The 26,270-nt window shown below is 39.0% G+C and overlaps 1 protein-coding gene and 1 pseudogene across 2 annotated transcripts in view; both read right to left on the reverse strand.

Annotated features, from left to right (window-relative positions):
• Positions 1-2,335: 2,335 nt before the first annotated feature.
• The window catches only part of HPGD (15-hydroxyprostaglandin dehydrogenase), a 40,037-nt gene continuing 16,102 nt past the window's right edge, over positions 2,336-26,270 (reverse strand). The window contains exons 5-7 of the mRNA XM_080674753.1: positions 11,105-11,181; positions 6,011-6,174; positions 2,336-4,409 (exon numbers count right to left, since the gene is read on the reverse strand). Of these exons, the coding sequence (XP_080530879.1) occupies positions 4,271-4,409; positions 6,011-6,174; positions 11,105-11,181 (380 nt within the window). The 3' untranslated portion in view covers positions 2,336-4,270. The remainder of the gene's footprint in view (positions 4,410-6,010; positions 6,175-11,104; positions 11,182-26,270) is intronic.
• LOC308250579 (keratin, type I cytoskeletal 18-like) lies at positions 13,673-17,659 on the reverse strand (annotated as a pseudogene). Its single transcript has 2 exons — positions 17,583-17,659; positions 13,673-14,956 (listed from the first exon to the last, which is right to left on the reverse strand). The product of its transcript is annotated as a keratin, type I cytoskeletal 18-like (transcript).

A 26,270-nucleotide genomic window follows, 5' to 3' on the forward strand; every position in this document is an offset into this window, starting at 1 on the left:
TGCTGCTGGCTGCTGGGTTGGCTAGGAACTGGCAATTAAAAAGTGTTTTGGTTTTTCTCTATGTGGTCTCTCATCCATCAGCAGGCTCTCCTCATGCTTGCTCACGAGGTGGCAGGATTTCAAGCACAAAAGCGGACACGTGCATACAAAAGCTTCTTTGGAAACCGCACAACATTTATTCTCCTGCATTGTTTTGACAAAGGAGGGCACAAGGCCAGCCCATATTCAAGAGAAGGAGAAACAGCCTCCACCTCTTGTTTGGAGCAGCTAAACAGAATGGTTATCATATTTTTATTTATTTATTTATTTTTTTAAATATATTTTATTGATTTTTTACAGAGAGGAAGGAAGAGGGATAGATAGTCAGAAACATCGATGAGAGAGAAACATCGATCAGTTGCCTCTTGCACACCTCCTACTGGGGATGTGCCCGCAACCAAGTTACATGCCCTTGACCGGAATCGAACCTGGGACCTTTCAGTCCGCAGGCTGATGCTCTATCCACTGAGCCAAACCGGTTTTGGCTGGTTATCATATTTTTAATCTATAACACTTGCTGAAGTCGTCATGAATTCTAATATTAAATCCCTTGTACTTTTGTACAGAGTGTCCCCAAAACATATATACACACTTCAACAGCTGATGGCTCAATTGATGTTTCTTTCTTTTTAGCCATACTAACCTTTGAACAAAAGAGATTTATCCTAAAATGCTACTGGAAGTTTGAAAATGCAGTTGAAATACAAACACTGCCTTTATATTTATTCAAAGTATGTATACATTTTGGGGGGAACACCCCCAAAATGTATACACACTTTAAAAGCTGATAACTCAATTGTCACTCCGTTTCAGATTTAACTGATTTAAATAATGGCTGAAGCCAGACTAAGCTTTGAACAAAGAAAATTTATCCACTATTTTATGGGAATACATAAACCATAAAGCTTATGGTACAAAACCAGCTATAGTTGACGAATTGAGGGCCCACAAACACCAAACAAAATGATTGTTGATGTTTGCAATTCCATTGCTTCACATTACCAGCAGGGCCTGGACCAGAACGGTCATTGATTTGAAAGCAGGCAATGACTAAAAAAAAATTAGTCATTTCTGTAGATTATTTTAAATTTTTAAAATGAACTGTATGTTAATAAACACTGACTTTATAATCATTCAAAGTGTGTATACATTTTTTGGGGGACATTCTATATATTAATAGTCTCATCTACTGAAAATAATGATAGTTTTTTTTCCTTTCCAATTTTTACATTGCCATTTCCTTTCATTGCCTGATTGCGCTTAATAGGCTTATCCTGTACAATTTCAAATAAAAGCAGTCTATGTCATCAGGAGAACTGCATAGGAAGAACTCAATGTTTACAACAGAGCTCTGTGGCTGTAACCACCCCTCCTCTTGAATTTCTTTTCCTTTCTATAGGTTCCTTCTACATCTTTGTCTGGGGGCAGTGTGTGCAAGTGGCTCACCATGTCTGCATGTTCTGGATTGCAATCCTTTGTTTTTCCTGAATAAATCATTTTCAGTGATGGAATTCCTAGTTATTTCTATTTTCCAGTTGACACTGGGTTATATCATCATTCCATGTTTGGCTCCTTAGTTCTCTTCTAATACTTTTTAAAAAATGTTTTTAAATGATTTTAGAGAGAGAGGAAGGGAGAGGGCTAGAGAGATAGAAACATCAATGAGAGAGAAACAGAGATTGGCTGCCTCCTGCACATCCCCTACTAGGGATGGAGCCTGCAACCTGGGCATGTGCCCTGATGGGGAATCAAACCAGGGACCTCTTGTTTCATGGGTCAATGCTCAATCACTGAGCCACACTGGCCAGCCTCTAATACTTTTGTAAACAATAGATTCTTTCAGACTTCAGTGCCATATTCCAGATCAGACCTTAATCAATATGTGTCTGCACTAATATTTACATAAGACACCTTACACTAAAACTTGTGTGTATAAATTTTGCCCCCAAACTGCTCAGTAATTATTTGTTGAATGAGTGAATATATGTGTGTCAGTCTTATTTGAAAACTGGGGATGGGGAATAGTTTAATGGTTCAAAGTTAAACTTACAAAGCCCTATTAAAATTTAGTGTAACTACATGCTGATGATGTAATTTTAGTAAGAAGAATTAGAAGTGGTGCTAATAAGTTTGAATGGAACTATAGGATTAAAATGGTAACAGTCAGAAATTCAGAAATGAAGGATGTCTAGAGGCAGTGATTGCAGTCAATCTTAAAACAAATAGCTTTTGAACCCTCTTCGCTTGGGCCCACAATAAGAAATATATTTTACATTGAGAATGAGCACGAACATATATGCATGAGATGCCTGCTGCATTTTTTATTCATTTTCTTCTGTCATATCCTATCCAACGTGATACATACAGTTTGAAAAACATGGATTTAGGCATGTTATAGGAACCACCATAGTCTGTGAAAATTTATCTAAAGGATTAAGGCATAATGAATTCTTTGTTCACTCTCCACCAGCATTTAGAGATATCATATAACATTCTTGATTTATTTAAAGCTATTTATAGAAGATAAACTTTAATGTAAAAGAACTTTTTAAAATATAAATCACATTTTTTTAGTTTTACTCAGTTGTAAATGTCTGCATAGTTTATTAATTTGAAAAAAATTAAAAATCAAAGTACAAAGTATACTGAAGGCTGCCAATACAAAGAATTATCCATAAAAGGAAAGCTTAAGCTATAGCTTTAAACATTACAGTGGAAAAATACATACAATAAGTGACACACCACATATATTACTCACGTTATTCACTGATTGGTCACTGCCATAATGTACGAACAAAGTTGTGCTAATGATACAATTTATCTCTATTAGACATTCACTGATGTTCATTTCTTGGTGGTTTTTAAAATACATTATGTGAAGATCTAGACAACAGTTACTCATATTCAAATTCCCTTTTAAAAGTGAAGGCAACTTATTCTCTATGACAGAATTAAAACAGAGCAGGATATGGCAACACTTCAGGATCTCTAGGAAATATTTATTAATCTCAAGTGGATACATTTTGTTCCAAGCTGGGAGCTCTGGAGTTAGCAGACACAGTGAATCACTTATACAACATTTACATTTTGTATTTTGTATAAGTTATAAGAGGAAAGGATTGAATTAGAAATCTTGTGCTTTCACTATTATTAGCTTTAATTATTGCTTGTAAATAGGGTTACCCAAAGCAGGTGCACTTAATGATCCCATCTTAAAAGACCTGACAGGGAAAACAGAAATACACTACAGCTATTTTTACCTCTTGTGATTATGGCTCTGAGCATACAAAAACATTTATAGTTGAAGCTGCGACAAATTGGCTTCTTCTGCATAGCTATACATAGAACACTAAGTAACTTCTGGAGATGAGAGGGGGAAAAGTTTCATTGAAAGGAAGGCACTTTTGAAATTAGTAAAAATAAATGAGAAGTAATCTGAAAAAAATTACATCTGTATTTGTTTTCTTAATAAGTGTATCTTAAATATAACATTTTAGGAGCACTAACTATCTTTTCTGCTGTAGCTATTACAAATTTCATTCCTGAGATTTTTGGACTCAATTAAAGTTTTTAAAGTAAGGAAGAAAAAAATGCTTTTCCCAGATGGGAAGCTGAACTGTGGATCAACAACTCAGCCAGTTACATTCTGTCATTTTTCTATACATCGGATTTTCAGTTAGGATTGTATGCACACTGTAATTTATTCCTTAACTACTGTTACCAAATATGTCACAATTTTAAAAGCTAACATGTTCAGCTGAAAGCTGGTGTATAAGTAAAAGTTATTGTTACTAAAAATTTGCCATTGTCAGTAGCTTCCCTCTTTTAAAATGCTAATATTGAAACAAAATGAGGCGTGTTTTTTACATCTGGTTTGATTTAAATAACAATTCAAGTATCCCCTTTAAAATGATGTTCTGAAAAACAATATTTATGAACCACAAATTTAAATACATTTTTTTGAAAAGCAGAATATTCCTTGAATATCCTTTGTTTTAAACATTACCTAGACCATAGGATCAAAATCTAGTTTTGGTTCACATCATATTTTTTGACAGTTCCTAATTTTTTTACCTATATATTTAACTAGCCATTTAGAAAAAAATGAACATCAAATGCATGAAGGAAAGTGTCCTACAATAACATTTCACTTTGAAAGTTATATTCAAATGAAGATATGGTCTGAATGTCACTTATGCTTATTTTCAGTTATGGCTGATATATAAGATGTTCACTGAGTTTTTACAGGAAGTGGAGTTGCTTCATAGTCTTGAAAATGAACTCCCTTAGAATATGTGATCTTCATAATAGCGCCATTTAAAGCATCATCTTCAATGAGTGTTATTAATCCATCGGCAATCGTTGATGGGCTAAAAGGAAAGGAACGCTGGTGTGTTAAACTAAAGATGAAGGCATAATTTTTACTTTATTTTTTAGTTACTTTTGAATAATTTACTACCTTTAAAAGGTAATAGGGAAATGTTTATCAGGGAGTTGATAAACATTTTTTTTATTTTTTATTCAATTAGATATTAACTAAGTTATATGATAAAATAACTAGTAGATTTACAAGCATAACCTGCTATCATTTTGATAGGAAGGATTTCTGAATTTATATTTATTATTTACATTGACAAAATTATTATTTTCTCATCTTTATCCTACTGGTACATCTTAGACTTATCAGACAGAAATGTTATTAGAGTAAAAATAGAAAGAATTATAGCTAACATTTATTGCATGTCTGTTATTGAATCTGTTGCTGTTTTAAGTACTTTACATGGATCAACTTATTTGTGAACTTTCAAAAGTCCCCTAAGTTTGTTTTAATATTATCCCCATTTTACATGTGAGAAAACTGAGCTTGATGGAGAAGTTCATGGTCAGAAGTGAAGTTGGGATCTGGTCCCAGATGGTCTGATTCCATCAGCATGATAGCTATGAGTGTGAAATCTGACTGCTTTAATTCAGACATTGTTCACCAAACACATGTGTTGATCCATTGTTTAGCATAAAAATGATTCAAGTTAGGGGGCCATATGAAATTTCACAAAGAGTATAAGTAAATATGGCTTGGAATTTAGGCAGATAAGGAATCACTGCTTCCAAAGATAACTAAACTTCACCTTTTCACACTATGCCTGATTGTGGCTAAAGGTATTAATAATGAATTGTCTATATCTTTAAGCAAAATTCATAATGTATAAACACATTCTATTCAGAAACCCATACTTCTTTCACAGAGTATGCCAAAACCAAACTTTGAAGTTTGCATTAGTTTCTCAACCTAAAACTTTATTCCCCCTCCCAGTTTTTATTGTTTATATGTAGACTAGAGGCCCAGTGCATGAAATTTGTGCATGGGGGGGGGGTCCCCTCAACCCAGTCTGGACCCTCTCCAATCCAGAACCCCTAAGGGGTGTCCAACTGCCAGTTTAGGCCCAATCTCGGGGATCAGGCCTAAACTGGCAGTCAGATATCCCTCTCACAATCCGGGACTACTGGCTCCTAACTGCCCCCCCCCCCCACCGGCCTGGTTGCCCCTCATGGCCCCCCCTGCCAGCCTGGTCACCCCCAACTGCTCCCCCTGCTGGCCTGGTTGCCCCTCAATGCCCCCCTCTGTTGGCCTGGCTGCCCCTCAATGCCACCCTCTGCCAACCTGGTCTCCCCTCACAGCCCCCCTCTGCCAGCCTGGTCACCCCCAACTGCCTCCCCCCTGCTGGCCTGGTCGCCCCACACAGCCTGCTGTTCAGTCATTTGGTTGTCCCTCACTAACCCCCATGGCAGCCTGGTCACCCCATGCAGCCTGCTGTTCAGTTGTTTGGTCGTCCCTCACTAACCCCCCTGCCAGCCTTGTCACCCCACACAGCCTGCTGTTCAGTTGTTATTGTGAGGGTGTCCTGACCAATTTGCATATTAGTATAGATAGTGCTTTGCTCCATCAAATAAAAAAATGTATAGCTTTACTCACTCCAAAATCCCATAGTATTTCATCATATCCTTGATATGGTATGCATATTCCATATATTGTCCCATGTTTTCTTCTTTTTCAATGGTTTCAAGGATGGGCGTATTGACAAAGCCTGGGCAAATGGCATTCATTCTCACACCACTGTTCATAAGATTAGCAGCCATCTGCCAATTGGAAGAAGAAAGTGTCAGTTTTTGTTAGTCTTGCAAATGCACAGCATAGGACAAATTGATAATTAAAGCTATTCTAAGGCTCTGATGTGAAAAATACTAGTCAGATATCCTTCTGGCTTTATAACAATGACAATATTAAAGTTGGTTCATAGCAGAAAGTAAAAGAATATGTATTTAAAGTGTTGAATTAATTCCAGAAAGCCTCACCTAATTAAATTTTTTAAATGATTATTATTGGAAAACTCTTGAAAATAATTATCTAAACTGCTCTTATCGAAGGAGAAACCAAGATGGTGGCATAGGTAAACACCTAAACTGCTGCCTCGCACAACAATATCAAAACTACAACTAAAAGACAAAACAGACACCATCCAGAACCATAAGAAGGCTGGCTGAGTGGAAATTCTACAACTAGAAGGAAAGAGAAAAGCACACTGAGACTCAGAGGAATTGCAAAAGGCTGAGGTACAGAGATGCCGCAGAGGGGATGGGTGGCTGAGTGCACAGTTGGTTTTCTAAAGCAGGAGGGAGACAGAAGGTCCCGACTGCGCTGAACTCTGGTTCTGGGCGAGTTTCTGGAACCCAGACTCATTCGGGGAGAAACTGGGCTGTCTGGCAGTGGGTGAAACTCGAGGGGGGCTTTCTCTCAGAGGTCCTTGCAGCGATTACCACAGGACACTGAGACCCAGGGGCCTCATAGGGCAGGGCTGACAGGAAGCCAAGGCTGACTGCTCCGCCCATTGACTCCGCCCCATCCAAGCTGAACACAGAGGCTTTTGCAATTTTGCAAGTCTTGTCTCATAAGGGTATCTCCAGCACAGAAGTTCTCCCAGATAGACACAGCTGACCCTCACAGCCAATTGGCCTGGAGGTCAATTCCTCCCAGTGATACCAACAACAATCAAGACTTAACTACAACAAGGCTGTGCACACAGTCCACAAAGGGGTGCACCAAGAGTGTCTACCTCAGGTAACTGGGGGAGGCTGAGCCACTGGGCCCTATAGGTCAACTAGCACACAAAGCCATTCTATCAACTCAGGGAAGCAGCCAAAATGCAGAGACAAAGAAACAGATCACAAATAAAAGAAATGGAGGAAAGCAAACGACTGGATATAGAGTTAAAAACCACGGTTATAAGGTTTTTCAAGAATTCCTAAAAAAGGCCGATAAATTTAGCAAGACCCTCGAGGATATGAAAAAGGACCAACTAGAAATTAAGCATACACTGACTGAAATAAAAAATATTATACAGAGATCTAACAGCAGACTAGAGGAACGCAAGAATCAAGTCAAAGATTTGAAATACAAAGAAGCAAAAAACACTCAACCGGAAAATCAAAAAGAAAAAAGAATCCAAAAATATGAAAATAGTATAAGGAGACTCTGGGACAACTTCAAGCGTACCAACATCAGAATTATGGGGGTGCCAGAAGAAGAGAGAGAGCAAGATACTGAAAACCTATTTGAAGAAATAATGACTGAAAACTTCCCCCACCTGGTGAAAGAAATAGACTTACAAGTCCAGGAAGCGCATAGAACCCCAAACAAAAGGAATCCAAAGAGGACCACACCAAGACACATCATAATTAAAATGCCAAGAGCAAAAGACAAAGAGAGAATATTAAAAGCAGCAAGAGAAAAATAGTTACCTACAAGGGAGCACCCATACGACTGTCAGCTGATTTCCCAACACAAACTATGCAGGCCAGACGGGAGTGGCAAGAAATATTCAAAGTGATGAATAGCAAGAACCTACAACCAAGATTACTCTACCCCGAAAAGTTATCATTCAGAATTGAAGGGCAGATAAAGAGCTTTACAGATAAGAAAAAGCTAAAGGAGTTCATCACTGCCAAACCAGGATTATATGAAATGCTAAAAGGTATTCTTTAAGAGGAAGAAGAAGAAAAAGGTAAAGATAAAAATTATGAACAATAAATACATGTCTATCAACAAGTGAATCTAAAAATCAAGCGAATAAAAAATCTGATGAACAGAATAAACTGGTGAATATAATAGAATCAGGGGCATAGAAAGGGCTTGGACTGACCATTCTTGGGGGGAAAGGGGTGTGGGGGGTGTGGGAAGAGACTGGACAAAAATCGTACACCTATGGATGAGGACAGTGCGGGGGTGGGGGTGTTAAGGGCAGAGGGTGGGTTGGGAACCGGGTGGAGGGTAGCTATGGGGGGAAAAAAGAGGAACAATTGTAATAATCTGAACAATAAAGATTTATTAAGTTAAAATAAATAAATAAATAAAAATAAACTGCACTTATCTAGTGAACACTGCTTCTTTCAAAGATTAGGGTTGTATAACAGAATAGTTGCTTAAATAATACTGTTAGTGGAAAGTTTTAAGACTTTGATTGATTCTAAAGATACTTTTAATTATCTAGAAGACAAATTTAAGTATTTTCAGACTGACAATCTTTGGCTTAATTTTCACTCCATTGATTTATTGGAACTAGCTGTAAAACAAAATGTAGTTCATTATTTGGGGATTCCATTTGCTTACTTGGTAAAATTAATCTGTAATCCCCAAATTCCCTGGGGCTTTTAGGGTCATTTGTGGACAAGCCACAGAGCTGTGAGAAACTTGAGTTGCCCAATGCCAATGTTCCAACTGAGGTTCAACAGAATAATATTCTGTTTTCTTCTTCCAGTTCTTCTAACTATAAACAAGTTTCCTTTTCACAGTGCATTTAGTCCATGTTTTCTTATTTTTGTGCTTTTTGTTTGTGATTTTGCTATTTAAGATGCCCCTTCGCCCAAGCATAGTGCTGAATCGATGTCTAGTGTTCCCAAGCAGGCCTTACAGAGAAAATACGTGTGTTAGATAAGCTTCACTCAAGCGTGAGGTATAGGTGCTGTGGGCCATGAGTTCAACATCAATACAATACATATTAAATAAGGTATCTTTAAACAGAAATTCACATAAAACTTTACACAGAAATTCACATATGTATTAATTGACCAAAATGTTGTGACCAGAGGCTCCAAGGAAATTCTGATTCAGTGTTTAAAAGTGATTTTATAGACCATAACTATCAGAAATAAGAGTTGACTGTGTAAGTTCCCAGTATTGTAATTGTAAATATGAGATTTATGCTCTTTGAGGTTTATTTTGATTTTTAATACCTTTATGTGTTCATTCAAAGTTGAGTTAAAGATTAAGCCTGGCAAATTAAATTTCCAGTGAATTTAAATTAAGATTGTGAGAGCTTCTTATCTTTTCTGATTGAACATTTACTAGTCACACATCTGTTTTCTTTATTCTAGTATTTCTTCTGTTGTTAATATTTTCCTCTTCATCTGTCTGGACTCTCTCTATATTTCATCTAGAGCCTAGACTAACCACTGCAGAGACCTCCCAATTTCCTCATCTCTTCTATATTTGTCCTCTCAACATATTTTCTAAATAGCAGTCAGAATGGTCTTGTTGAAATGGAAATCTGATCTTGTCACTCCTATGTGTGAAAAATATATTGATGGTTTCACTTTCAATAAAATCTAAGCTCATTACTACAACCCATAAACCCCTCTTGGTCTGGTTCTTGCTTACATCTTGAGTCATTTCTCATCCTACTTTCCCTTGCTTACCTAGCTTCATCCAAGCTACCTTTTTTCCAGTTATTATGAAAGGCATTTTACATTATCTTTTTAAAAAAAATTATTTCAGAGACGAAGGGAGATGGAGAGAGAAACTGAAACATCAATGATGAGAGAGAATCATTGATTGGCTGCCTCCTGCACTCCCCAAACTGGAGATTGAGCCCACAACACAGGCATATGCCCTGACTGGGAATCAAACCGTGACCTCCTGGTTCATAGGTCGATGCTCAACCACTGAGCCATGCCGGCTGAGCCCCTTTTACATTATCAATGCATGTGGTCAATTAGGTCTAAAATTTTTTTTAAAGCTGTGTACACTTTACATGCTAGGGCTCCATGGAGACATCCTCCTTGACTACCCAGTGAATTCCAGCCCCACTCCTTCTGCCTGTCCCTGTGCTCTCACTCAGTGACAGGTAATGGCTGGAGCATACTGCAAATTCTCTTTAAGGAAAGCGGAAGTTAATACTTTTTAGATTTGGAGTAAATTTTAAAATTAAAAACTATCTTCCCATTATTTAGTCTTAGAATATTTTTCAATAACACATCTACGTTCAGAATCTACTTCATTTTAAAATGACCTATTCTTACCCTAACTGGTTTGGCTCAGTGGATAGAGCACTGCCCTGCAGGCTGAAAGGTCCCAGGTTCGATTCTGGCCAGGGGCACATGCCCAGGTTGTGGCTCAATCCCCAGTAGGGGGTGTGTAGGAGGTGGCCAATTAATGATTCTCTCTCATCATTGATGTTTCTATCTCTCTCTCCCTCTCCCTTCCTCTCTGAAATCAATAAAAATGTTAAAAAAAATAAAATGATCTATTCTTTATTTGGTCCTTTACGTGATCTAAAACTATCCTATATAATAAAAGGCTAATATGCAAATCAACCGAACGGCAGAATGACTGGTTGCTATGATGTGCACTGCTCAACACAGGAGCTGCCCCTAGGTGGTCAGTGTGCTCCCACAGGGGGAGCGCTGCTCAGACAGAAGCTGGGCTCATGGCTGGTGAGCACAGCAGTAGTGGTGGGCGCCTCTCTAGCCTCCACGGCAGTGCTAAGCTGTCAATCAGAAATCCCCCGAGGGCTCCTGGACTGTGAGAGGGTGCAGGCTGGTCTGAGGGACCCCCCTGAGTGCACAAATTTTGTGCACCAGGCCTCTAGTTTTTTTTATAATAAAGACTGAACTATAATATTCTTACTTTACTCAGATGCACTGAATTCTGAACTTATTCCCCTCGACTGTGTAGAATGCATGCTACACATATATACAGAGAGAAAAAGAGATATTGTGATTGTTACATCCTCACCGCTGCTGAGCGTGTGAATCCAATGATGCCATGCTTTGAAGCGCAGTAAACAGGCTGTTGTGCAACTGGCATGAGTCCTAAAACAAACAACAAATTTAAACAATTTTATTAAACAATAAGCAGATGAAACCCAATAATTGCTATGCAAATGAATAATTTGTGCCTGTTCATTTTAAAATTAATCTAGAAAATACACTAAAATAATCACCAGACAGCTTTGTAGAACTCACTCGTCTTAGCATGGTCACTCTTCCCATGATCTCTATCTACTGCACTGCCCAGAATGCACTGTAGGTAAGTTACAGCCGAGGGATGCAATCAAGAGCGATATATAACTTTTTCTGTCTCCCTGACTTTCTGTCAAGAGAAGTCAATGTTATCTAAAACTTAGAGAGAATCGTCTTTAAATCCAGTAAATTACCATCTCATTTTCAGTCTTTAAGTCTGGATTTTTTAAAAGTACATAGTCTACATTTTTAAAGGTTTCCAAATGGCTGAAGAGGCTTAAATTGCTTAAGTGGAATTTAGAGAATCTATGGTTTTAATTCATTTCCTTTCATAATCATGTACAGAATTCAAACAATATTAGAATTTGCTTAACTTTCCACATGTAGGCAATAGGAACTAATCAAAAATATAATTAAATTCATGGTCTGGAGAAAAAGCAGTACTGTAGCATGTATAGCATCTTTTCTCCCCTACCTTCTAGTCCAATTCTCCCCCCCTCCCCTTAATAAAACAGCAAGAAAAACTCATTTTAATATAGTAACTATTACTATCAAGCCTATCTCTCATATTTGTCAATTCTCCATCTAATCAACAGTAAGCCTTTTAACTACAGCTATTTGTATATTTCATTTTTTTATCTAATTCCTTGAAGTAACTAATTTTCACATTTTTAAAATTCATGATTTCTGAGTCAAGAAACAGTGATCCCTGATGACTCTTAATGATATTACTATCAAAAGTCATGCTAATAATGCTCAATTATTCTGCTTGAGGCATGCTCATCTCCACCCAGCTAACTAGTCCCAGAGCACCACCAATTAGTTGAGCATGTTGTGCCAAAGTTCAGCAATAAATGCAGACCTTAACCACTCCCTGGGTGCCTGCCAAGAGCAATTTAAATCCCGAGAATGATAATTCACACACTGTGCGTCCGCCCAGTGATCTCTAAGTACTGTAACAGGTGGTTCCCTCCTTGTTTTGTTTTGTTTGTAGGTTAAGTAAATGTGTAAGTTACTTAAGTTCGACGATATCAGTCAACAAGAAGTCACGATGCCTGCGCAGTGTACACAGGTGTATTAGGAGTTGAGATGAAGGCAATAAATAGTTGCACCAGGTGTTGCTGCTTCTTGTTCTTTGAAGTTAGCTGCTGTTTTACCCTCTCCTTAAGTGTTTCTCAGACAAAGGCAGTGTGGCCGTGGGATGGTGTTCACGGACTGCAAGAAATGCAGCGTGAACCTGCATCCGAGATAAGCTAGTTGACCCAGCCACAAAAAGCACAGGGATGCTGCTGTTCAGAAGTGTTGTCAAAGTTGAATTCGAAATGAATTTTTGTTACATAAGTGGAGGCACTGAACTTCTGAACCCAAGCTAGTTCAAAGAGTCACAAACAGACAATATATCAAATCCTGTTGTGTTGTTTCTGTTTAAGGAGCAAGGAGGCACAAGACATATACTTTCCTTTAAAGGTAGAACTGAGCATGCAGCAAGAAAGAGAAGGAATTTGTTTGCATTTTTAAAATGCCACCTGGTTTTATGAATCTTGTTGTAACATTTCAATGACATTTTCACTGCTATCCTGCAAAAACGTTTACGCTTGCGTTGTTTCACTTTTTGATATTATACAGATCAAAAGCTGCATAAATTAATTTCAGATGTGCAGAAATTGTGCATCCTTTTCTCTTTATATTTTTTACAGCTTTACTGAGGTATAATTGACATACAATATAAGTTTTGACATATGTGTACACCCATGAAACCACAACCACAATCAAGATAATAGACATACATACCCATTCCCTAAGTTTCCTGATGTCCCTTTGTCATCTCTTTCCCCTCCCCCTAGGCCACCACTGATCTGCTGCTTTGTGTCACAATAGATTAGTTTGCTTTTTCTGGAAGTTTATATAAATGTGATCATATAGTGAAACTCTTTTTTGTCTGACTTCTTTCACTCAGGATAATAAATTTGAGATTCATCCATGTGGTAGTGTGTATCAATAGCGCATTTTCCTTTTCTGAATAGTATTTCATTGTAAAGTTAAATTTATCAATTGTATATACATTCATCTGCTGATATGTGGGATCTTTCCAGTTTGGGGATATGATAAATAAAAAGAGTTCTATTTTTCAATTATTTTATTTAGGCAAGTTGCAATTAATTTAGTTAAATAGAGAGCTTTTCTTTATCTCCACAATACATGTATGTCCAATAGGTAGGATGGGTTAGTGATCTGTAATGTTTTTCCCCAACTTGCCAAATGACTTTCTTTCCCACTCCCCAATAATATAAACTGCTTCTTGGCCTTCTGCTCCCCCAAGGGGTGCCCCACGTCTGCTGCCTTAACACATCAGAACTTTGGTGTCCTTGACCTCAGACACCACTTTGCCACCCACAATCCTGTGGGTGGTAGTCTTTTGGATGAAATGGTATAGAGTTGCTGTTGTCCAGGGAATCACCAAGATTGAAGTCCTCCTCTTCTTTCAGCAGGCACTGGTTGGTGGTGATCTTGGCCTCCAGCTTGACCTTGTTTAGCAGGGCCTCATATTCCTGGGCCTGGTGCTGCCCCTCTGCCCTTGGCTGGGCCAAATCTGACTCCAGCTGCAGCAGGATCCCAGTGAGCTGTCTATTTGCATGGCATATCTCCACCTCCCTCAGGCTGTTCTCCAAGCTGGTTTTCAGATTTCTTATCGAGTCCAGGTCGACCTCCAAGGACTGGGCCATATATCTCAGCTCCATGACTATCATCTCAGCAGCTCCTATGTCAGTGGTCTGCGAGGTACCACTGTGGTGCTTGCCTCAATCTGCTGGGACCAGATTGGATCCTCTCGATTCTTCTGAGCCAGCTCTTCATACTGGGCCCAGATATCTGCCATGATCTTAATGAGGTCCTGAGATTTGGAAGCATCCAACTCCATGGTCAACCCAGAGTTGTCAATCTGGTTTTGTAGACCATTTACTTCCTCCTTGTGGTTCTTCTTCATGAAGAGTAGCTGCTCCTTGAGAGCCTCGATCTCTGTCTCCAGCTGCAGCAGAGTGATATTGGCATCATCAATCACACTGCCTTTGAAGCTCATTGATGTCACTCTCCATAGACCAGTGCATGGCCAACTCCATCTCATACTTGAGTCTGAAGTCGTCAGCAGCAAGATGGGCATTGTCAATCTGGAGAGTGATGTGGGCATAGTTCACTGAACTTGCAAAGATCTGAGCCCTCAGGTCCTCAATGGTCTTGAAATAATGCCCCCAAGCTCTGACTTGGGGTCCCTTCTTTTCCAGGTGTTCCCAGATTTTGCTATCTAGTCTCTGATTATCAGCCTTCAGACTCCTCACCCTCTCCAGCTAGGAGGCCGGGCGATCATTCAGGCATTTTGCATAGTCTCCTTCTCACTCTGGATGACCCCTATAACCCTCCAGATCCCTGGACATCCCCGAAGCCAACCCTCCAGGCCCCCAGCTGCCCCACACGCTGGTGGAGTGGGACATAGATATCCAGGAGCCCGAGCCCCCAGCACCTGCATAGACACCGGACAGGCTGCTGGCCAGCTGGGCCCGATGGCTTGGCAACTAACTGCACAGAGCTCAGGGTCCAGTAGTTTGTGGAGAAGCTAAAGCAGGTGCTGAAACTCACGTTCAGGGAGGAAGGTGAGAGGTTCAAGCAGCTCAACTGACTTTCAGTTGAGAGATTTACTATCTACCTTGGTCTGCTGCTTTGAAAAGGTATATTAAATGGAGGAAGAAAAACTCTTTTTCAAGCCAGATCAACCGCATCCAAAATTTTAGTTAGGTGAAAAATTTTCAGAAATCAAACATTTTCCATTGGTTCTTAAGACACATTTTTTTCTTTATATGTATAGCATTATTGCTATTGTGGTTTGGTTTCAGTATTGGTTAACCATACTTCTACTACTTACGTTAAACCCACACACCAAAATATAATATTTCCATGTGCTTCAAACAAAATGTGTTCTGATGCTGGTAATAAAGGTCAACACGGAGAACTGTGCTAAGTGTGCCAAGTGTGCATGGTATGGATTCTGGGGACACCATTCATGTGGTAGTTTGCACAAACAGCACCCCCTAATGTGTGCGGTTTACAACCTACACAACTATATAGAGCAGTCCTCTATGGTAGAGGAAAGTGACTAAGCAAAAGAGACTGAGAAAATGTGAAGAGATGAAAGAAGAAAGAAGGAAGAAAGAAAGAAAGAAAGAAAGAAAGAAAGAAAGAAGGAAGGAAGGAAGGAAGGAAGGAAGGAAGGAAGGAAGGAAGGAAGGAAGGAAGGAAGAAAGAAAGGAAGGAAAAAAAAACAATACCTTACAGACACAGACAACAGTATGGTGATTACCAGAGGGATAACAGGGATGGGGGTAGGTAGAAGAGAGTAAAGGGAATAAACAGTAACAGAAAGAGACTTGGCTTTGGGTGGTGAACACACAATTCAATATACATATGATGTATTATAGAATTGTATATTTTGAAACCTATATACTTTTATTAACCAATGTCACCCCAATAAATTTCACCAGAGTGTTACTTCTTATCATATTTAATCATTTAAAAATGTCCTCTTAATCAAGTTTATCAAGAGGGATTACAGCACAGTGGTTTTGGACTTTGGGTGTCAGACTGGCTGAGTTCAAATCCTGAATCCACCATAATGAGCTATGTTAGCTTTGGAAGGGTAACTGCTGTGTAACACTGTGTTTTTCTTCTGTGAACTGGAATAGGAATAGTAATTACTGTTGAGTCTTGCTTGAGATAATTTACATAAAATACTGAAATCAGGGCCTGGCAAATAATAAGCACTACTATTTGCTATTCTTTTTATAAAAATATTAATTAAATGCCACTAAAATCTGGTAGAGAATCCTAACTTGGAATAGTTTCTGGATTTTGGCAAGTTGTGGACTGCTGCTAATCCAAGTTCAAAAGGATTTATAGAAGTGCATTTATCTAAGATCTATGTATAGTACCTTTCAAGTACAAAGTATAATGAAGTAATATTTAAATATACTCTATTGAAAAGTGTAAAACCAATGGGAGGACGCCAGGTACAGGGGTAGGGTAGCACTTCATTGATAGAACAGCCAGATCAAACCTATCCAACTTTAGGGAAGGTTGGCCAGTAGAATGACACAGGACCAATTAGTTGCTGGAATTAATTTGGGTTTTTTAAATCTTGCAAATTAATTCCCATATGCACAGGGAACCTATTTGTCTTCTGATGCTGGTAATAAAGGTCAACACGGAGAACTGTGCTAAGTGTGCCAAGTGTGCATGGTATGGATTCTGGGGACACCATTCATGTGATAGTTTGCATAAACAGCACCCCCTAATGTGTGCGGTTAAAGGACTTAAGAGTAACAACAAAGCAAAGGATTGTGACAATGAGAAAGTAGACTCTAAAGAAATATAATTTTGTTTAATATTGTGAGAAATATTTTATTTGTGCTTAAAAATGAATTTTAAAAGTACACATTTTTCAATACTTATTCTAGGCCCACCATTGTGCAAATTTACTTATAGAATTGTATAAAGGCTTTCAAACTATAACATGTGTAATTAGTAACAGGTGTATGTCTATCATAACTATAGATTTAGAAAAAAAATATCAATAGAGGGAGAGAGTCTACCCATAAGACAGAGACATATTTTCTATAACCACTCAGGATAATAACACCAAATGGCCACAGACTGATGAGATAATTATAAAAAAAATAAATACCTGGAAATTACATGTGTAATTATAGGAGAAATAAGGAAGTCATTTTGAAAAAATAAAACATAATTTCCATATTTGTTTTTCCATCTTTAATATTCTTTCTACCCATATTTAAAAGAGATAACTTTGATCCCTACATCTTATAGAAGATAAAAAGCTCAAAAATTATTTAAAAACTGGTATCTGCTTAGATAGGGAAAGTGTACTATATCATCATTTTCTTTTAAATTAAGAGAAGCCCTGTAAAATAGACTATATAGAAGTGCGAAAGAAATTCAACTTAGAAAAATAAGTTGAGAATCTAAGGATAATGATCTTTCCCTGACAACTCAAACTCAGCAGCAGTGCCAGAAAGCAGAAATCTGTATTCCTCACATTTCTTTACCGTCCAAAAAACCATCCCACAAACACAAAACGGTCTACTCATCTTTCTGTTTTTAACCATCACTTCTCTAATACGAGGAAAAAAAGAGAACCACTGAAAATCTATTCATCAATGTTCGTGCAGAAAGCTGACCAAAGTTACTGGTGGACTTCCCCATTATGTGATTTTCCCACATCATAGGACATGTTATCTGATGCTGCTTTTAGCCTCAATCTCATGTTTATCATAACAAATATCATAAGGACCGAAGTGTGACTTGACATAAAAAGTGACATAAGCTTTCATAAAACTACATTTCTATAATTAAAATCTTTCCAGAAAGGTAACTTTAAGAATTAACATTGTTAATTCCCTGAAAATTGCTCCTAACGTTCCACCAAAATCCACCTTCTTAAAAATTCAGTAATTGCCTATGCTGAGATGAGCTTCCTAGCCCCTCAAAGAAGATCCATCTGCAAATTGGAGGCTGGCTCTTCAAAGTGTGGTTCAAGGACCAGAATCAGAATTTCAGGAGTAGAATTTTAGGACACACTCCCAGACCTACTGAGTCAGAATCTGTATACAAACAAAGTCCTTAGGTATTATGTATGCAGGGTAAATCCTAGAAGATATTACCTAGTAGTCTTTTCATTCCCCAGGCTAGGAAACCACATCATTTATCCATTCCTCAAAAGGTCAATTTATAACTATTTAATCATTCTTACTTACTCCTTCTAGTTTTAATAATTTTATGCCATAAGATTACAAAGTGAACACCATGGAGAACTGTGCCAGGACTAAGCAAGAAATATAGCTCACATATTCATAACCATTGGCATCTGACCAATTAAGATCCAGAAATATAGGCTCATTCATCCATGATATACACTAAAATATAGCAAATAAAGTTACCTTTATTACTACTGCTAATTCTCACCACACTTTCCAAGTTATGAAGCTTGTTTGGTATTAGTTGTTCAACTATATATTGAAAATTTTTAAATTGACCTCTATTAAAGGGACTTGGAAAGTTAAATGTGATATCATAGAGCCAATAGTTTATCGTAAAGCCTGGGACTTGGCAGTTGCTAACTCTGTTAGGCCCTGTGACTTGTATCAAGCATATATGCAGAGATGGAACCACATGATTTTTTTATTTTTAGCCTAGAGATGAAGGAAGGTGATCAATGTTTTTTTGCCTGAAAATTCTGGTCTGTTGTGACATTTCAGTCCAACCACTGCTCTTCAGGCTATGAGAGTCCCAGGACCTTGCAACTCAATGTCCTGTTTCTCTTTAAATGGCCTGTGCTATGCTATTTCGTTCTGCCATATTGATATAAGATACTGATTACATCGCTTTTGGTGTGGAAACTTTGCCTACTTACTTTTATGTCCCCCCCTCCTTTTTTTTTTCTGTAAATGCTCAACATATGTCTGATTAAATTGAATTTGTTACTTAAAGTAGTAACTTTAGCACTTCCACCTTAACACAAACTGCAAGTTGATTATATTATCTATAATAATTAAAGCGTAATATTCTAATTTGACTGGACGTCCTTCTGGACATCCTTCCAGATGACCTTCCGGACGAAGCTGGGGCTGTGAGGGAAGCCCGGTCCCGGGTGCCAGAGAGAAGCCAGTACCAGCAGTGGGGGGAAGGAAGGCCTACTCTTGCATGAATTTTGTGCATCAGGCCTCTAGTTTTAGGTAAAACTTATAGCACAAGTGAGTATGTCCCTGGATTGATATTTAAGACATGCTAAAAAATATATGATTTTCAAGTGTTTTCTTGAGATTCTAATGTTTTCAGCTCAGAGTAAATAATCTCCCACAAAATGCCACTTTGTGACTTAGAGGCTCAGAGGATGCCCCCCAAATACCAAGACCTCAGTAGCTGAGTATGTAGGCAGATGAAAGCAGGAATTTAGAGTCCTTTTCCTGTGACAACTACTTTGTCCTTCATACCATTTTTAGCAACTGAGTACTTAAGAAGCATATTTGACTCTTATGGGATGTTTTATGGGAACACAGACATTTAATTATCTCATTAAACCAGCTTCACTCTTTCCTGTTGTTCCTTCCAACTTTTTCTCTTTTGATAGTTAAGGATGAATGTGGCAAAGTGAGTGCAGGTTTATACATTATGTTTACAAATAAAAACTCATATCGAAATGTCTGTGTGGTTAACAATGATCAGAACAACTTCTGGGCCTCCAGACTAGAGCACACCCTTCCCTCAACATGCTGAGGAATCATTCTCCACTTTACTCCTATGTTTGTTAAACTTATTAATTGCATTTGATACTCGGTTTACTCTGCGTCAGTGGTCATTACTCATTAACTTCTCTGCCCAAACCAGTGTGTCAAGGTTTTTACTATGACAGTGAAGGACTCCACTGAATCTATGCAAGAGATCATAATGATAGACTGGCTGAGTTGAATGTAACCCACAGCTATGCCTTTAATTGAGTGAGCGGGGAGTGGGAGTGGGGGTGGGGAGGAAGGGCATAAGGGTGGGCACAGGACAAATCTGTGAGGAAGGGAAGTTTGGAAAACAAAAGGAAGCAAAGATTGGAAATAATTTTTCTACAATTTTGTCAATTATACCTCAATAAAGCTGGGTGAAAAATAATTTGACTCTAGAACTTCTCAAAGACTTTTTTGGTTGGCTGACCTCTACCAACATGCTATGACTTCAAGGGTATAAAATTGTTGATAACATTTCTGAGGAGAGTGTGCATCCAGAGAGGTCTACACACTTATCTTCTACTATTATAATATTTTGAATTTTTGTCAAACTAATCTCGTTATGGAAAGAATAGAAGCTTTTGGTGAGTGGACAAAATACAAGATAATACATTTTAATATTCTCTCTGAGATGAGGGCACCTTAGTGACAAAGCCCTGGGTGAGCAGAGAGGTAGCAGAGGCTGTCCAGGTTGGCCCCTGGCAATAGGAAACAGTGTAAATGCACCAGGTGTGGAGGCCAAGCATCAAGAAGAGAGGGTGTCTCCCTTCATACTGATGAAGGTACTGAATCAAGTAGAAGAGAAAAAGATAAACTGTTTATTATGGTTTCAAATATTGGCTCTTAGGTAAGAAGAGAATTAACACCCGGGGGTGGGTAGTATGATAAATGAAGCTGTTAGCCAAGAAAGCCAATGGAACTCTAACTGTAATCCCCAAATGGCTCTTCTCAATGGCATGTTTTGACTTGAGACTTTGGTAAGCTCCCCAAATATTTTCAGGGCTTTACTCTGTGTGTAAAATGGGGAAAAAATTTAAGATTCCACTGCAGGTTTAGTAACATAATTGTAAGATGAAAGCAGTGGCTCCCATACACTAGCAGTATTTGACAATCCTTGTTCACCACATTCTGGCCAGTCAGGACTATTTGATCTGATAGCTAACACATTAAATTTTATTTTTGTTTCCATTTGCATCATCATGATTACTCATGAGACTGACCATTTATTCCTGTTTATCAGCCATTTTGTTCTATCTGTTCTGTGAATTGTAGGTTTATGTTTTTGCCCATTTAATTGAAAATATAGAGGTTTATTATCAGTTATATTAACTCATTATATATTAACAATTTTTTATTTTTATTTTTATTTTTTTTATTTTTTTTTTAAATAAATCTTTATTCAGATTATTACAATTATTTCTCCTTTTTTCCCCCATAGTTCCCCTCCAGCCATTTCCCACCCCACCTTCTGCCCTTACCTACCCCCCACTGTCCTCATCCATAGGTGTATGATTTTTGTCCAGTCTCTTTATGAACCCCCCCATACCCCTTTCCCTCTGAGAATTATCAGTCCACTCCCTTTCTATGCCCCTGATTCTATTGTATTCACCAGATTATTCTGTTCCTCAGGTTTTTAATTCACTTGACTTTTAGGTTCACTTGTTGATAGATATGTATTTGTTGTTCATAATTTTTATCTTTCCTTTTTTCTTCTTCCTCTTCTTTAAGAATACCTTTCAGCATTTCATATAATACTGGTTTGGTGGTGATGAACTCCTTTAGCTTTTTCTTGTCTGTGAAACTCTTTATCTGCCCTTCAATTCTGAATGATAGCTTTGCTGGGTAGAGTAATCTTGGTTGTAGGTTCTTGCTATTCATCACATTGAAAATTTCTTGCCACTCCCGTCTGGCCTGCATAGTTTCCGTTGAAAAGTCAGCTGACAGTCGTATGGGTGCTCCCCTGTAGGTAACTAACTGTTTTTCTCTTGCTGCTTTTAATATTCTCTCTTTGTCTTTTGCTCTTGGCATTTTAATTATGATGTGTCTTGGTGTAGTCCTCTTTGGATTCCTTTTGTTTGGGGTTCTGTGGGCTTCCTGGACTTGTAAGTCTATTTCTTTCACCAGGTGGGGAAAGTTTTCGGTCATTATTTCTTCAAATAGGTTTTCAGTATCTTGCTCTCTCTCTTCTTCTGGCACCCCCATAATTCTGATGTTGGTACGCTTGAAGTTGTCCCAGAGTCTTCTTACATTATCTTCAACTTTTTGGATTTTTTTTTTTGCTTTTTGCTTTTTCGGTTGAGTGTTTTTTGCTTCTTTGTATTTCAATTCTTTGACTTGATTTTTGTGTTCCTCTTGTCTGTTTTTGGGTCTCTGTATAATATTTTTTATTTCAGTCAGTGTATGTTTAATTTCTAGTTGGTCCTTTTTCATCTCTTCGAGGGTCTCGTTATATTTATCGGCCTTTTCTAGGATATTCTTAAAAAGCCTTATAACCGTGGTTTTGAATTCTATATCCAGTCGTTTGTTTTCCTCCATTTCTTTCGTTTGTGATCTGATTCTTAGACGCCGCATTTTCACTGCTTCCCTGAGTTGGTAGATTTGTGTGCTAGGTTTCCAATTTGGCCCAGTGGGTCTGCCTCCCCAGTTAACCTGGGGTGGACACTCTTGGTGCACCCCTTTGTGGACTGTGTGTACAGCCTTGTTGTAATTAAGTCTTTATTGTTGTTGGTATCACTGGGAAGAATTGACCTCCAGGCCAGTTGGCTGTAAGGATCAGCTGTGTCTATGCTGGGAGAAGTCCGGTGCTGGAGACAGCCTTATAGGATTAGACTTGCCAAATTGCAATAGCCTCTGTGCTCTGCTTGGATGGGGTGGAGTCTCAGTCTTGGCTTCCCATCAGCCTTGCCCTTGCTAGCACGTGTGTGCCTTCAGTCCTCTGCCTTCCCGGCTCCCGATTCTCCGCCCGAGAGTCCAGACTCCCCCCACAAGAGCGTGGGTCTCCAGGGGCTCGCCTGGAACTGGGGTTCACTGCAGTCAGAACTGGGGCTCACTTCAGTCAGAACTGGTGTTCGGTGCCGTCAGGAGCCTCTCACTCCCTTCCGCTAGGGAAAGCCTGTGGCAGCCTCCCGCAGCCTTTGTGCGCACTGGCGCGAGCGGACTTTCAGTCTTCCGCCTTCCCCGGCTCCCGAGTCTCCGCCCGAGAGTCCAGACTCCCCCCACAAGAGCGTGGGTCCCCGGGGGCTCGCCTGGAACTGGGGTTCACTGCAGTCAGAACTGGGGCTCACTTCAGTCAGAACTGGGGTTTTGTGCCGTCAGGAGCCTCTCACTCCCTTCCGCTAGGGAAAGCCTGTGGCAGCCTCCCGCAGCCTTTGTGCGCACTGGCGTGAGCGGACTTTCAGTCTTCCGCCTTCCCCGGCTCCCGAGTCTCCGCCCGAGAGTCCAGACTCCCCCCACAAGAGCGTGGGTCCCCAGGGGCTCGCCCGGAATAGGTGTTCAGTGCAGTCAGAACTGGGGTTCAATGCGGTCGGGGGCTCCCTTCCCCCTTCCGCCAGAGAAAGCCAGCCAGGCACTCCGCCGCCCTTCCTCTCTGCGCGCACAAAGACCCTTTGCCGTACCTCCAATTCTCTGTGAGCTTTTCTCCTTCCTTCTAGTTGTAGAATTTTCACTCAGTCAGCTTTCCTGCGGTTCTGGATGGTGTCCGTTCTGTCTTTTAGTTGTAGTTTTGAAATTGTTGTGCGAGGCAGCAGTTTAGGTGTTTACCTATGCCGCCATCTTGGTTTCTCCTCAACAATTTTTTATTTTTAATCTGAAATATTTGCTCCACAAGAAAGATCCGTAGACCTCAAGAAAGCTATGGTATTTTTCTTGTTAATAATATATCTCACCAATATATCAATAAAGCATTAAAAATATATTAAAGCAGTGCCCAAGAGGCCTGAAGATACTAGCAAATTACACTGGCTTAATCACATTGTAAGAATTATTAAAAAAAAAATTTTATTTCATGGGCTAAGATGGACATGCTTAGAGAGGTTAACAGATACACCATAGATTGAAGAATTAGATAATTCAGATAAGACACGAGGTCTTTTATCAGGCTGTTTACACATGAATTCCAGCTCTACTGCTTCCTTGATGTTAAACATTATTGCAAGAAACTTAAACTCTCCTGTCGAGGTTTCCTTATCCACCAAATGGAGATTATGAAATCTACTTCACAGGGTTGTGAATATTAATGAGATAATTGCATACACAATATTTAAACTAGTATCATGGAAACAGTGAGTGCTCAATGAATGTTCTTATTGAAAAAAAAGCAGTATACATTGCATTTCTCTATTTATGGTCTTTAGGGAAGGAAACCTCCTCTTATGGCACAGAATGACTTCCAGAGAGTCCTAAATTGATCCAACCCGAGGCCTTCCAGCCTTCCTAAGAAGAAATCAATGCCTCCAGCGACACAGGACAAGGGGCTTCCTGGATAGTGCTCCTGGTTCAAGTTTTGCTAACCCTCCCAGCTGTAGAGAGAGAGTCCATGCAATTGTCTCTTGACCACTGCCCAGGTTTATTTACATTTTAAATAAAAATTAAATATTTTTTGTTAATTTTGTAAAGGCTAAATCATGTAGATTTAGCCTTGACAATTTACCTTTAAGGTTTTAGCCTCCCAGAAACTGAAATTTGGTCCTTTTTGAGGTCAAATATTTTATATATGGCCCGTGCTCTTACCTCTTAATCTAGCCTTAGAATTGAAATTAGTAGATGTCATATTAGGAATAACAGCCAGATTATCCTGAACAAATTATGAATTAGGTATATAATAACTTTAGGGATGCCATTTTGTCTTTAAGCAACTTTTATTTTATTTTATTTTTTTTTTAGAACTTCTAAAGGAGATTTCTAAGTCTCCATTGGTGGCAGGTTTTGGTGGTTTAAGGACCGTCTATTCCCAGAGGAATGAGGAAAATGCTGACCATCAGACACAGGTGTGGTCATAGGTACCTCCAAACCTGACTACCCAGACATTATTGGAGCTGGGAGGTGGGGACAAGGTCTGAGGGCACCTGCTGTGAAATGACCACACTAACGGAAACCAACCAGATAATTTAAGAAAGTCTCACTATTTGTGGACATGGATAGTTTAGACTTGCTGTCACTATTGATTAGACTTCTAAAACTTCATAATATCCCTTGAACTAGTTAAGAATCATTCATTTCTTTTCTAGAATTTTAAAAGTAAGGGATCTGGCTAAGTAGCTCCAAAAGTTCTGGCTGACAGTTGATAGCTACTTTTGAGTAACATGATACCAGCTGATAGTAGATCCTACTGCCCTGAGTGAAGCAGTTTGGATTGCACGTGGTGGTAGAGACCATTAACTGTCTACTGGAATCTACTTTTCCTCAGGCACACAGCTAGACTGCATTCCCCAGACTCTCTTGTAGTTAGATGAACCATGAGAGCAAATCCAGACTGGAATGTGAGCAAGAGTGAAGTTTGCCATCACTGGGTGGCGGGGGTGGGGCAGGGGGGCGTGATGATGAGGGAGAGGGGTTCAAAAGAGCAGCTATGCCTCCTTGCTGTTCTCCTTCTATTGGAGAGGAGTCCACCAATGCCACAGTAACCTTGAAGGCTCCATAGTGAAGACAGAGCATCTGCCAGCCTTGTTTTCCAAATGACTGCATACAGCAGAGGTTCCCTCACCCTGGGCTGAGTAGCCTATATTTAGGCATTATGTGCTTCAGTCTATTTATTATAGCACATTAGCATTGAAGGGTGGCAGGCTAGGCCACCCCCAAGTATGCCACTTTGGCATAAAGATTATTTTGAGGTTAAAAGACTTGAAAAACAACAGGTGCATGAAAGGCATTTGGGCCTCTCCTTTCTTCCAGAAAACAGGAGTTAAAAATCTAATGAAAAAATGCCCTGTCTAAACAAGAAAGTAACATTTTTATCACCAGAGACCAGGAATCAAGGCCAAGAGAAATCTGTACAAGCAGACCTTGTTAAAATAGCTGTTATCTTCCTCTAGCCTTCCTGTATATTTTAGTTACTTGTCCACAATTGATATCCTTTGTTCAACCTCATTTATAAATGCTTAGGACTAGCCACTTCTTCTGCTCTTCATTTTCCATTGGAGGTTCCCATGTACCTATAAAAATCTGTATGTTTTTCTCCAGTGAATCTATTTCATGTCAGCTTAATTTTCATGCCTAGCTAGAGACCCTAAGAAAGTAGAAGTAAAGTTTGGCCTCCCGACAGCATATCCCAATCACTACTTCTGCCATATTTTAAAACTCTATGTGCTTATTAAAATCACATAGAGATACCGTAACGTCTTTTTGTACTTTTCACTTTGCCAAAGGTGCTTTCACATGTATTACTGAACCTCACAATAACCACTGACAAAGTAACTCTGGGAAAATACACGTGTGTGTGTTTATAGAGTACTTCAGTAAGATAACTTAAGAAGTCACGATTTAAAATAATAGAAGTAAACATATAGTTCAAACGTTTGATATGCAATAGAAAATTCCATAGAGCCATTAATAAAACAAACAAAAATTAAAACAAAGTTTCAATTTCAAACCCGAGGTGATAATAAA

The sequence above is a fragment of the Plecotus auritus genome, assembly GCF_963455305.1.
Source record: "Plecotus auritus genome assembly, chromosome: 6".
NCBI lineage: Eukaryota > Metazoa > Chordata > Mammalia > Chiroptera > Vespertilionidae > Plecotus > Plecotus auritus.